The following is a 14,177-nucleotide window of genomic DNA, read 5'->3' on the forward strand; positions in this document are numbered from 1 at the left end:
ATTGATAATGGATAAATGAGAATGAAAAAGGGACTTCTGGACTGAGACGAACTTTAGCCAACAAAATGAACAACCATTAAATCATCTATATGTCTAGGACATATTTTAATCCTGTTAATTCAATAATCAACGAGTTCAGCTAAAGAATTAGCACTAAATCACTTCCTTTAATGTAAAGACCTTTTTTCACTATAAACCTAAATTACATTTTATGTCCCAAATTCCCTGAGGTCAAAAGCAAAGAGCTTCCAGTCCTTCAGATGGCTGAACAAAGCAGCAGAAAAGGTTACGGAAGGATTTAAGACAGTTGCAAAGTGATCAAAATGAGAGAGGAACTCTTGTTCAGGAAGGGAATATTCAGAGCTTCAGAGATTAAAAAAGTAACAGCAATTTTATCACATGAGACTATGGTAATATGTAAAAGAGTTAAGCCATGTTTATGTCTGTTTTCAACCTTGGAGTTCTTTAAAATGCTCAGCTTTCATTATGCGTGAACTACATTAAATTTGTTTAAATTAACTTTGCAGACTGTTCAAAGCACAGTACACAGCTATTTCAAGTGAAAGCAGTGGACTGGGACTCCGGAGAAATCGGTCTCCCTCCTGTCCCTACCTCCCACTTACTGTGCCCCACCAGGCAGAGCATCACCTTTCTGTGTGCTTTAGGTTCATATTTGCAAAACCAGGCATAATGCTGCTCTCAGCTGTTCTCCTTTCATTTAGATTACAAACCTCCCAGGACATGGTGTTTATCACTAATTGTTTTTACAGCACTTTTCATAACCACAATTGGGATCTGATGATTCTGTTTAATACAATACGCTTTTCCCTTTATCTTCCCAGTTCTAATTGAGAAAAAGAGACTCCACACATAGGGAAAACTTTCATCACAACAAACTTGGGATCTGAAAACATCCTCATCTAATTGTATTAGCTTATTTGTTGTTAACAAATGATGGAAATAATTTTAGCTTCCCCGATGCAATATTCGTATTCTGCATTCATGCAATGTAATCTACGGTGGAATTTCTGAGATCATTTCTCTTTCACCTGTCCTGTTATCTTGCTACAACCTTCCAAATTCATGCTACAACCTTCCAAGTTCACACCACCAGCTGACTCACACTGCATTTTTGAGGAAGAACTTGCGGAAAGTTCCCTCTCCTTAACAACCACCAAGGACATTTCCTGTGCATGGAAAACTTCAATACACAGAGCTATTTTGTCAGTTGAATTAAAGCTGCAGATTACCACTCTGAAGAAAAGGTCAGCAGTGCCACAAGCAGCACCTTGTACACCTGAAGGCACTGAAAAGGAACTGTCCTTTTCACAGGAAGACTTATTGAGAAGCCTGGCCAAGCTTCACAAGTCTCTTCACATAACTTCATCTTCTGCAAAAAGGCATATACAGTATATGCAATATTAAGAAGGATATGTGAGGCTTGAAGCAATGTATAAAGAATTGTTGAAGAGAGCCATTCAAGAGGATATTACATCTCTAACCAAGTTAGTGATGGATCCTTATATAAATATAGGATGCTTTTACTGCTTTTCAGAGCTATCCTTCCCAATCCTAACCATTCAGTATTCCTACAGTCAGAGACTCCACTGACAACAGGAGCCAAATGAGAGCCTGAGGCTAGCAAAGCTGGAGTGGGTCCCAGAGGTGACAGCCCACTTTGCAGGAGTAACCGCCAGCATAGCACCCTCCACTGAATTATTTATCACAAAGAACTGTCAGTATGTGGGACAGCAAAGGCCCCATCCTCCTGTAAAGGCTGGCAAGAGAATAGGGGAAAGGAAAGAGGGATGGAAAGCACTTAGGAAGCTCCACCTCTTATAGCACACCTCAGTCTGTGGCTGGGTCTGCAGAAACTACAAAGGCTCACTCCAAAATTCCTATGAACATCCAATTTTTAGATTGGATATTAGGAAAAATTTCTTCACAGAGAGGGTGGTGAGGCATTGGAACAGGCTGCCCAGGGATGTGATGGAATCATCAGCCCTGGAAGTGTTAAAAAGCCATGTAGATGAGGCCCTCGGTGACATGGCTTAGTGGTGGTCTTGGCAGTCTTGAGGTAATGGTTGGACTTGATGATCCTAAAGGTCTTTTCCAACCTAGTTGATTCTATGACTCTATGTATTCAGTAGATATTATCCTTGCCAAACGATGTCTCTGTTGTGAAATGCACTCTATGATAGCACTATGGGAAAGCAGCACTTTTTCCTCCACTACTGAATCAGTGAATGTACTCTATGCTGATCACTCTTGGCATTTTTAAAGAATCTCTGTCCAGTGCTCCATTAGTAGTACATACCAAAATGAGGAAAGCACAGCAAATTATGCCTTAGAATACAACATCTGTAAAAATCAAACACATAATACATTTTATCTGTAAAGACAATGGAAGAATGAAAGTTCCGCTCTTTCAAGACATTTGTGTAACTGTATGGTTAGACTCATGGCAAACTCTGGGAGAGAGAAAGTAAGAAGTAAGGCTTGTAGGGAAAAAAAGGAAGAATCTTCAATAGATCTTCCTCAGAAATGTGAGTGGACAGCTTGCTTTATCAATTTCCATCTTCTGTAAGGAGTATGACTGAAAAAGAAGGACCTGTAACACCAAAGAAGCTCGGTATACTCTGAAATGGGAAATCCCTTTTTTTTTAACAGCATCAGATGTTCTTCAAAATAAAAATGTTAGTGTATAAGCTGGAATATTATTGTGAAATTCAAAACTGGTTTGTAAAAACAAACAAAAATGGAACTATTTTCCATCTCATTCTTTTACTCATGTTTGAAAAATCTCATGCAAATGGCACTTGCAAACACTTACACGAATGTACAACTGCAGCACGCCTACTTTCCTGAAAAGCTATTTTCCCTTTGTCTTACTTGGTACACAAGAGAGTATTCTCTTTGCCCTTAATCCTCCAGGGAAATATAACTGGAATTTCTTGATTTGTAGCTAAAGTATGCTAAACCACCACATCCTCTTTCAAAACCACATTTAAAGCCAACTCTTATTGTCCTGTTCTACTAAAATCATAATATCCTGATCCCCTGAAGATTACTTTATCAAAGAAGAAATAGACTTGTTTCAAGGGAGGAAATACTTCAGGAGCTAGCAATCTTGCCTTAGAAAGCAGAGAAATTGCTTTGTAGGGCTCCCATCCCCCTAGTTCAGTCTCACAGCTCAGACTGATTGGGACAAGAGGGGGTGACTTTCCATCAAAAGTTATTGGATGTTTGTCCCTTTCTCCTGCCCTTGCTTTATGCCTGGAAACATGAAGCATCTTTTAAAGCTCTTAAAATAAGTACATTTACAAATTTTGTTATAACTCTGGATCCTCATACGTAAATAGTGCAATCCCTTAGACTGCTCCTCTTCAGTTTCCCAGGTTGTCAGCTTTATTCCTAATCCAGCACACAGAGGTTGAACAAGTCTCTTGTTTCGTCCCCTGACAGAAGCAGGAACAGCAAGAGAGAACCCTTCCTCCACTCTAGCCAGACTGGGACTTGTCCTCTAACTCAGAATTGGAAGTGTTGATACGATGGTTAACAGCCCAAATTAACTTTTCTTTCTAGGAGATCTGTTTCCCACAGATCAGAAACATTGCCAAGGGGATTTTTAAGACAGCAGTGTTTGCATGGCAGAAACAAACCATGATGCCACTAAAAGGCCGAGGCTGTATCTTCTCCTGAGCAAAAAAAATGAAAAGCGAGGAGGGTTTTGCCAGTGCTATGACAGACAGCCTAAACTCACTAATGAGATTCTGTCAGTTAACAGGCAAATGCCTAAAAGCCAAATGTCTCTACAAAGACTCCTCAAAATCAAACTGCATCTTTACTCAACTTACTTAAAACTTCAAGGGACCTAGGTTTTATTTTAAAGACCTCAACTCCTCCTCCTCTCAACCGAGTTATCTTTCCTACTGGCTTCATAGGGGTGAAAGTCTTTTCATTTTTCCATGAGAAGATCTCTTTCTGTGGTAACAGAAAAAAAAGGCCAAACAGCTAAAGCAACAGACATTCTTAAAATAAAAGCATGGGTGATCATAGATGTGATGTGTGAAACTTGGACTACCCATATGAGATCCTCAAAGTTTGGGATGACTGGAGTGGCACTGCTGGAGGTATTACTTAACCATTCAATCTGTAAATGAGCTTACTGCATAAAAAGCACTGGTGGCCTTCTCAGGCCAATGACTTGTGAGGTCTTTGTTTTGAACAGCTCACCAGATATATAGCATTTCAAACCTCAAAATACTCTACACACTTACCTACTGAATCTCACTGCAAGGCAAAAGGTGGCTGGGTGTCAAATGGGGCAATAATAGATTTTAATTACCCCTTTGGACTCCACACAGACAGAGTAATTGAGGACTGGGGCTTTCTTTAAGCTGCAACTGGGCTCTGTATGCTGCAACCTATTACGAGAGCTGGAAAAAGCACTGCTCCCCAGCACATCAGGGAGCCCTCTTCAAAGCTTCTCTTTTGCTACCACTGGCAAATGGCTTTCAAGTATGATTAATCAATTAAAGTTTCACAAAAGGTAACTATATCACTGTCACTTGCCATTAGCACATCTCCTGACATCTCTCCCCCTCCCTCCCCCCCCCCCCCCAGTCTTTTTTCTCTACTATGTGACTACAAAATGGTTATCTTCCATGCTGTGACTGTGCTATGGAGCACTGCTGTGGCTAGAGCTTAGGTAATAATTTAGCTAAATAGTTCTTTTGTCTGGTAACCCTATAATAAGAGTATTTTTCAAGGTAGATGGAGTAGAAGTATTTGAGAATTAGGAAAAAAGCTCCTGTGGCTTTGTTGCTTGGTGTTACCCAAAACAATGTATACACAACATGAACGTTTCAGTAAAATATGGAGGAGAAGGATAAACAATTGACAGCCAGAATAAAAGGCTATTTTTCTTTTCCTGCATGATGTCTGAAATGCTGGAATATATTAAAATGAAGCCAAAGCCTTAACCGATTCCTTTTGACAGAACCTGCATTTGAGATTGGGCTCACCATATAAGCAATCTATGAAAATAAATCCTAAGTAACTGTCTTCACATATCTTTGAAATGCTACAAGTGTTCCATTCTTTTCTTGGGGAATGAGATTCAGAATTTCCATCCTCTGAAATCACCTCTGTTAAGGAGACAATGTCTGAATGAGTCTGATGGAAGTTCAGACATCTCTGAATACCCCCAAACTCCCCCCAAAAAATTAGATTTAGCACAACATACCAATGACTTCCTAAGAAATCAAGTCTGCTAATGACATAAGTGTATACAAAGGTCACCTTTTTTTAAGAGATGATACACTAATTTGCTGCACTTCAAGAAGATGTCAGTGACCACATATAAAGGGAAGACACCTATCTGTACTCCATGGAGGGTAACTAGATTAAAATAATTGTTCTAATGATGGAGTGGGAATATTTCAATGAGATACTATGGATACAAGTCACACATTGAATGATAACCAGACTACCAAATCAGTCACTTGAACCCACACACATCTTGCTGCTTTTAATCTATTTGGTCATATCCCACATCTGGATTTGGCTCCCTTTTGGTGCCAGCTGGCTCGCCATGTCTGTGACCAAGAAACTACCCAAGCAGCTCATCACTACATGTAGCTCAAAAAGAAATCTAGTAAGCTGCAAAACGGTTTAATAAACTAAATTCTCCATTTTTCTATCTCTACTGAAAACCACCCCCCATAGACTTAACTGGATGAAATTGAATAAGTTAAATGATCATTCAATGCAGCTATTATTTCACCAAAGGGAATACTGGAATTTAAAGGCAGGATCAGAAGGATATGAGGGGTAAGGATGCCTGCATATATGAAGCTAGAGATGTTATCAAATAAAAATGGGAATAGTTTTCACTAACAGTGGCTCAAAGTCTTCATTTTTGCCCAGTTTGGTACAAAATCTGGATGTAGCTCAATAATCAGATTAAATAAAATTTGTAGTCAAAATAAGAGGAAATTGTCTGTTGCAAATGCATGCAAAATGCTATAAAAATCTTCATCAATACATACGTGACTTGATTAGTGTCTCTCTCCCCTAGAAGTCTAAGCCTCCACTCCTGGAGTGGAGTTGTCACTACCTGCTACTGAACAAGATGACATTTTTACCTGCTTTTGAGGGTAGACATAGACTGCAATGGATTTGTTTCCTTTTAATTTGTCTTTTTAAAATAAACTCTGGATAAGGTTTTGCTATAGAAGACAACATTAGGATACAAGGGATAAGGTTTTGCTATAGAAAAGACTATTAGGACACAAGGGGATGTTTATCTTTACAGGTTTGCGTGAAGTTCAACTTTAAGAGAAGACCAATGATCTCTCTCTCAGCCATCAGCAGGTGGATCGATCCTTAAGGTGCTTTCTATCTTAACAAATTGAGCAAAAATTCAAAGCAGTCAGAATATTTCAACATTTTTTATGATATTTTATTTCTTATTCATATCAGCATAGTTACAAATGTAAGGTAATTCCAAAATTTAGCAGGTTAAACCAGTAACATTTTGAAAACAGTTTTGAATGATTCTTAGAAAAAGGTATGGTTTAGAATACTTGCAAATATGTTGAAACATTTGAAAATTCACCCTGACCTGATTCTGAGAATCCAGCCTGACCTGTTCTTCAAACACTCAAAAAATATTTTTGCCTTGTCTATGTGAAAGGCAGACTTAATTTGGAATATACATGAGGTCTCTTCTCAGTTTGATAAAGCAGCTTGTTTTGCCAATAAATTGTTTTTACATCAAGAAATAATGCTTTTAAGGATGAGGAGGCAGAGAAATTTTTATGTTACTATCAGAGATGTATTTTTTGTTGGACATTTTTAATTTTATAAATATACGTCCATATTGTTTTAGAATATCCTGGATAAAAGGGATGCTTGGGCTTTAAATTTACATCTCTACTGCTACAAAAGCATGTAAGTGTTATAAAAGCCAACATCTTTCATGTATATGGTGTTTTGGTGTGATGAGGAAAGTGTCTCTCTCTTTTTTATCTTCCAAGCACTTCTCAGCTTTTAGCATATTTAGGTGTCTTGTGCTTAACTACCTGAAAAGCTTTCTGAGGAGAACATGACCGGTCTAAAATGATGATGGAGTGATCTGAAAACCAGCAGTTGAGACAGCAGGACAAGAATATGAATGATAACCTATTTCTTCTATTTATTTTTCTTTTTATTTTGTGTCTGTGTGTGTATAAAGTTGTTTTTTCCAGAGGCAGTGGCAGCGAGATGCAGCCAACGACCTGACAGGGAGTTTTGTTGCATCTACCCTCCCTGCAGATGTGCGCAGGCACATTTACGTGACCTGAGCTGTACAGTGAGTCAGCAGCTGGGACCAGCCGTGCTGTGCCAGTGCAGCCTGCCGCAAGGCCAGCTCATGCGTGGTGAAGCATTAATCCATGTATTTTGCCTTTTGGATCTGAGTTAACCTCTCTAAACTGCATTGCACTGCAGTGCAGGGGTGTATCAGCCACTTGGAGCTAACTGGTTTTTCACTAAACAGCCCATGTGGGACTTGCCTCTCTTTGCTCACTCTTTCTTGGCCATCCTGAGGACACTGATTTTTAGAAAATCAATGAGATGCTGAGTACAACAATACTGATGTATTGCCACCAACAGCAAGCCAAAGCTGTATACTCTTGCTACTAGGATGTTAGTTTCCAAAGTGTCTAATGCTAGTTGGGACAGCACAGGGTGCCTGGGACATCTCATTATGCTAGCAAATACAACATGAGCTCTATGAGAGACCCTGCTGGAGTAGCTTCCATACTCCACTAGATGCTCACAGCTAGGCAATCAAGCCTTTTTCCACTAACATAACTGATGCCAGCCACTGACTGAGTGGTTGTATCCCTTGGTACAAGTTTCCTGCCCTCCAGGTGAGCCCAGTCCCAGCCATTTCCCTCAGCTGGCAACTACGGCCAGAGCTGCAGAGTCACAGCAGCTAAACCAGTGGATTGGTGGCTCAAAGCCACACAGAGGCACAAATAAAGTGTTTGAGACCCTCCAACCTGACCTAAGGAGGAAACCATCCAAATCCAGTGAGAGTTGGGAGGAAATATCTGGTTTGGTTGATGGACCACTCCTAGATCTCTACCCAAATTGCACATATTTTGATCTAAACTCCTATCAACTGACAACATTTTCATAAGCTGTGAAGTATGCAAGCACATAATTACCAGATGAGCTGAAATAATATATTAAAACTGATTATTAATTTCTATAGATGTGAATAGGACTTGAATAGTCTCAAACAGATGAACTACAGCTGCTTTTTGCAGCAACTAGAAAGTGTTATCACGCCAAGGAAGAAAGAAGTAAGTTCAGTCTCTTTCAAATTCTGGAAAATAACTTCTAAACTATAAAATGCAAAAAAAAAACTTCTCACATTAAATGTACAGAGTAAACTTTTCATATTGCTGGGGGACTGGCTGACCTGCAAAGACTTGGTGGGTTGTTACTACACAGTCTCCCATCTCTGTACAGCAATCTTTCAGTTATTGTTAAGCAATAGTGACATTCAGTTCCACTAAAATGGTTAGAAACAGCAAGTGTGAAGAGACTATGTCAAATAAAGTTGTTTTCTCCCCTAATTTATGACCCATGAATCTAATTCTGAATTCCACCGGACTGAGTAAATGAGGCAGAGCTTTAATCCATCAAATTAAAATCTACATTACCACAATCTGAGAAGCCAACTCTAAAGATCATATTTCATGTTCTGTATAACTAGTCACTGAATATAAATTAATACACTGCAAAGTCTGATCTCAATAACTATGCCTACTTCTCAATGACATGCTAAAGGCAGGGAAATAGTATACCCATGGTTTATGCAGATTTTATGAACAGTAGATCTTATTTCCTCTATATAAATATATACAAATTTATTTTTATTGTTTATAATTTTTATTAACTAACTGTACATTCTATGTTCTCTTTCTATATATGTTTCTACATACTTCCTTTCCAATGGATGTTCTATAAATGTCTTTCTCCTCTCAGCAAACATAATTCCAAAAAAGGAATTAATCTACACTTGCTTTTTTCTTTCCCCTCTATAGGTACAACTGTAGTTTTCATGATTTATCAGCTCTTTCTTCTGCATTTGAATGACGCTTACACGGATCTACCTACATTGTGTTCAACTTAACTGCAACCATTTCAGAGCTCTGAGATTAGAGCAAACACTACAGGTATAGAATCATGGAATCATAGAATAGTTAGGGTTGGAAAGGCCCTTAAGATCATCTAGTTCCAACCCGCTGCCATGGGCAGGGACACCTCTCACTAAACCATGTTGCCCAAGGCTCTGTCCAGCCTGGCCTTGAACATCACCAGGGATGGAGCATTCACAACTTCCTTGGGCAACCCATTCCAGTGCCTCACCACCCTCACAGTAAAGAACTTCTTCTTTATCTCTAACCTAAACTAAATCTCAGTTTACTGTGTCTATTAAAAAGTAAACATTTGATTTCCAAATCTTCCTTCCTTATCAATATAGAAAGAAAAGTACCTTAAAGCTCAATTTATCCCATGCTGGTGCATTTCTGTGATAGCTACAATACACTGGTGGTGTGTGTGCCTTTCCAGTGGCTGGAAAAGAGACCACTTTTGAGAGATGGATGAGACCTACCCTGGCCACAGTGTTTGCTCTGCTTTTAGGTAAAGAAATGCCCCACTTCTCATTTCCTTTTTACAACAGAAATTCAGAATTTTCAACTTCTCCAGTAATCTTCTTTCAAAAGCGCAATGCAGAGAAGGTAGGCTCATGTAACAATAACACCTTTTTACAAACACACATTTTTTTTGCTGGGTTGAGTATGAGCATGGACTGTGTCTACACAGTACCGCAGTTGCTGGGCCAGGAAGACCAAGTTTTCTATGTCTGGGTTATGCAGACAGTAGTATCCCAAAGGATGCATCATACCTGACTTAACTATCTAGAGGATAATTTGGGCCTGCAGTGCCCTGAGGTCTGCATCGTGCAGGCTGAACTGGTCACTTTGATATAGCCAAAATTCATATTCACCTAAGGTCAACAAATTCTCTGCTAAGCTTTTAAGAAGGATGAAAGAAAAAGAACACCACCCCCCCCCACCCCCCCACCCCGAGTTAATAGAAATATTTTTGTTTTGTTAAAATTTTGTAAAGAGACTACCTGCTAGCCTTTTGACCAAAGCATTGGAAAATTGAAATACATGTGCATGGGCATTTTCTAAAATTACATCTAAAATCACAAGTTTCCCTCCAACCATAAGATTTCAGACATCTCCTTACTAACGCTAGTGGTAAATTTTAGTTCTTCTTGCATATACGTCCAACATTAAAGACAGAACTAGAAAGTACCCACAGTTACAGAATGTGGTTGCTCACAATGGCTGAAGCCAATGATCCACTCCCTCATAGTCTTGCAGCATTAAGAACTGCAGCAAATTCCCCTCCATGGTCTCCCTGCTGGTTGCCAACCGAGGAGAAACACCTCTGTGAAGCTAAGAGGCCCAATGGGTCTCTATTTCTTAGGGACTGTCTAGGCCTACACCACCTGAATACAAGTGGCATGAAATCCTGAAGGCAATAAAAGCGGGAACCTTGTTAGTCATCACAGCGGTGATGTCAGATGCTTTAGTTTTATCAATGGTAAAATTAATTAACCAAATAATAAAAATGTCTATGTCTGCTCACTGGTAAAAGTTAACATAAATTATTTAGGAGGACTACAGAGGTTTTCAGGACTGTGAGGTGTGCTGAAGTAGCTTTCTTGCTAGACACTGCTAATTGTGTGTATTAGAGAAAAAGAAAAAGGTGGTTCTGACCTGTCATGCCTCAGTGCCCTCATATCAACATACACAGTGGTGGGATCTGGTCCAGATGTTCCCTGTAAACAACAACATCAGCTAATGAGAACCTGCAGGCTGGGAGGAGCAAAGAGTTTTACCCCCAGAATAACCGAACATTCATTTCGCTGCTCATTATGCTAATCAAATGACAAGTTATATTTAAGCTATTCATCAAACAAAGCTCAGCTTTACAGAATCAGAAAGAGCACTGGAAAACATACCTACCGTCAGGTACTTGCTACCTTGGGGTTTGGAAAAACATCAAGCGGCCATACTACTTAACCAAACACATGTCAACGTAGGTTTTATTTGCTACAAGAGGCCAAGTAATCAGCACATGGATACATACAAAAAATGTTAAACAGGTTTTGCCATATAAAGGAAGGCAGAAATTGCTGAGGAGACACAGTTTAATGGCAGAAGCACATGGTCAGGAATGTGAAGCATGGTTTACTGAGAGTCTTCCGTACATGCAACAGAGAATATACTTGAAGCTAAAGATAGTAAAGGTAGCACGCATGACATGAACCAATGTGGACTGAAGGTCTGTAAGCAATTCTTCTGTTCCTTTTCAGTCTTCCACTGCATAATTTAAATCCTTGCTTTATGTCACAATATTTAGTTACTTGAAAAGCAGTAGACTAATTTTAGTTTCCTTTCATGCTGAGATGATACAGTCTTTCAGGCCCTTCCACCCACAGCTTTGCTGCAGTTTTGTAACCTGCAGCGATCTTCCTCAGCTGAAACTTCAAACTCATCACCACTGAACATCCTGTGAATTCTCAGTGCTCTAGTCTAGGGCTCTTCTCTGCTGCAGACCTCATGTCCTTGCTAAGCAGAAAGCTAGAAGAAAAGCACAACTTCATTTTGGAACACTGGAACTTTCCTCTTCAGCAGAGAAATTCACCTAACCCTGGTAATCTAGAGGTGCAGGAACTCCTTTATCAGTTATTTAGATGTTTACTATTTAAAACAGCAGGCAACATCAACTCCCAGTGATTTCTGTCCTGTTTGGGATATATTACAGAGTATAATTCTCCACATTAGGAATGGCAAGGATAAATGTTACATTTCTGCAATACTGGTTGGTAGTTCCACAATTTGTGATGGAGTTCCACAAAGAGATAATTTTTGTGTCATCTAAAGGGGAAAAGAGTTACCAATTCCAATTGGTACTTACAATACAGATACTGATAGTGACCCACCACCAGAAGAGAAAAAGAGTAATAGAGCTGCACATGCATGTTAGCCTCTTTAGCTTGTTATACACAATACAAGATACAATATCCTCTCTAGCTATTAACGACACGATTTTCAGTCTACTAGTAAACTCAGCAGTGTAACAGACTAGTGCTGAGTGGAGAACTTATTTGAAATATATGCAATATTAAAAAAAAAAAAAAAAGACCCAAACAAACCAAAATCGAGGAAAAATTGGTTATCTTTAAAAATAAAACCAAACCTGAATTGATTTATAAAACAATGGAAACAGTCAAGTTTGAAAATCAAAGACAATCACTATGGTATTTGTTATTTTCAGTGTGAATGAAATAGTTACAAAAGACAGCTTTGATGAAATCTGCATCCAAGTAAAGCTATACTGGACTTGCTTATAATTTCATAGAAGGATCTGAAAATCCCCAAATCTCCAGACTCAATTTCTAGTCTGTCCCACTGTTGGAAGCTGATAGGTGGGTATTGAGGGAACATGAAAATCCCCTACCTGCTCGGCCAGCTTCCCCAGCCTGTGAGGCTATAGCAGCAGGAATAGCAGGGATGAGGGAGAGAAGGAAAGAAGGTAACACAAGACGAAAATAATAATAAAGAAATGGGAATGAAGGGTGGGAAGGAAAAAAAAAAAGAGGAGAATGCAAAAAGCAGGGAGTAAAATAAAAAGAAAAACAATGTCAAATACAGAAATCTTACAAATTAACCATTATACCATTAAGGTTAAAAAAAGTAAAAAATGAGGTGTCAACATTTTAGTAGAGCAACAGAAGAGACAGCTGTAGACTGCTAACCTTGGACAAACAGACTTAAATGGTTTTAGGACACTACAGACAACATTGTTAGTGGAAAACATGTGTCCAGCATACTGATTTTTTTTTTGGTTTTGGTGAAGAAGTCAGTAAACATTATGGCCCTGATATTTTAATGTACATCCATTGAGACAGGGGTTCCAGCTCTGCCATTTCACTACTATAAGAAGTTTGTGAGTGATGTCCTCTGGAAAGGAAAACTAAGCTCTCTTTTTTGGGAAAAAAAAAAAATTTAGTATACAACAGAGAGAGATTATTAAACATTATTTTATACAGAGTAACCTGTTCCTAAAGTGAAATAAAATCAAGACTTCATCCACAACCTAATTACTAGAAGACCATAACTAAATTAAGTAACTGCATAGTTCAGTAATTCTTCATTCTTACTCTATTTGCTATGGTAAACAGCATAATACATATAAAGAACAGTAAAATTAAAAGCTGATAAAACCCCATCAGTTCTCCACCATGATCACTAACGCAGCAAAGATAAAACACTGTGGTCCTAAGCTGCTACTGTCGCATGGAGCATCTAACATGAGATGGCTGCAGCGGGACTTACCCTGCACCTTGTGAAAGTAAACAGCCCTGAGAGCACTGGTGTCCCACATCCCTCTCACCAACCTTCTGAATTCCAGCAAAAGTAAACACTACATGAAGCTGCCACAGCAGCATCTTAAACCAGGTTTATTTTGGATGCAGGGGGAGATGAAGCATTTAAAAAAATAGGATGAATCTGCTTATTACATTGCTGGCCCAAAATAGAAATATTACTAATAATCCAGGTTGAACACTGCAGTGTAACTGCAAGAAAGCAGGAGAATTGCTGAAATCCACCAGTTACATAATTCATTGCTTGTGACTATACTGCAGGCCCACAGAGGACTTTCAAAATACCAGAGCCTCATATGGCTTTTAACTAAAGAAGGGGTTGAGAAACAGCAGTTGAAGTCTCAGCATCGTCCTTCTGCAGCCAGCTGAAGCTGAGATACTCTGAAAGCGTTTCAAAAGCAGCAGAGCCTTAGCCAAGACCAGAGTGACTGACTCAGTTTGTCTGTGCACATTTATTTTGTGAGACAGAGAGCATCTGTAATGCTGGTAACAGGAAAAAAACAATACGACTTCTGTTGTATCTGATACTTAAGGATATGCAAGGTAGTGTTCAAGGAAATGAAATGGGCCAAACAATTTTCTGTCTGAAAATGGGTACATCATAAGTCACATCCCCTGGACTAAATAAATCTCTTGCCCATGCATA

General features: G+C 39.1%; 1 protein-coding gene across 2 annotated transcripts in view; it reads right to left on the reverse strand.

Moving 5' to 3' along the window:
* Nucleotides 1-14,177, reverse strand: part of DIP2C (disco interacting protein 2 homolog C) — a 321,459-nt gene that overhangs the window by 18,595 nt on the left and 288,687 nt on the right. For both annotated transcript variants that reach the window (XM_030508942.1, XM_030508932.1), the window contains one exon: nt 10,857-10,918. In XM_030508942.1, coding sequence (XP_030364802.1) covers nt 10,857-10,918 — 62 coding nt within the window. The remainder of the gene's footprint in view (nt 1-10,856; nt 10,919-14,177) is intronic.

The sequence above is a fragment of the Strigops habroptila genome, chromosome 1, assembly GCF_004027225.2.
Source record: "Strigops habroptila isolate Jane chromosome 1, bStrHab1.2.pri, whole genome shotgun sequence".
In the NCBI taxonomy this organism is placed as follows: domain Eukaryota; kingdom Metazoa; phylum Chordata; class Aves; order Psittaciformes; family Psittacidae; genus Strigops; species Strigops habroptila.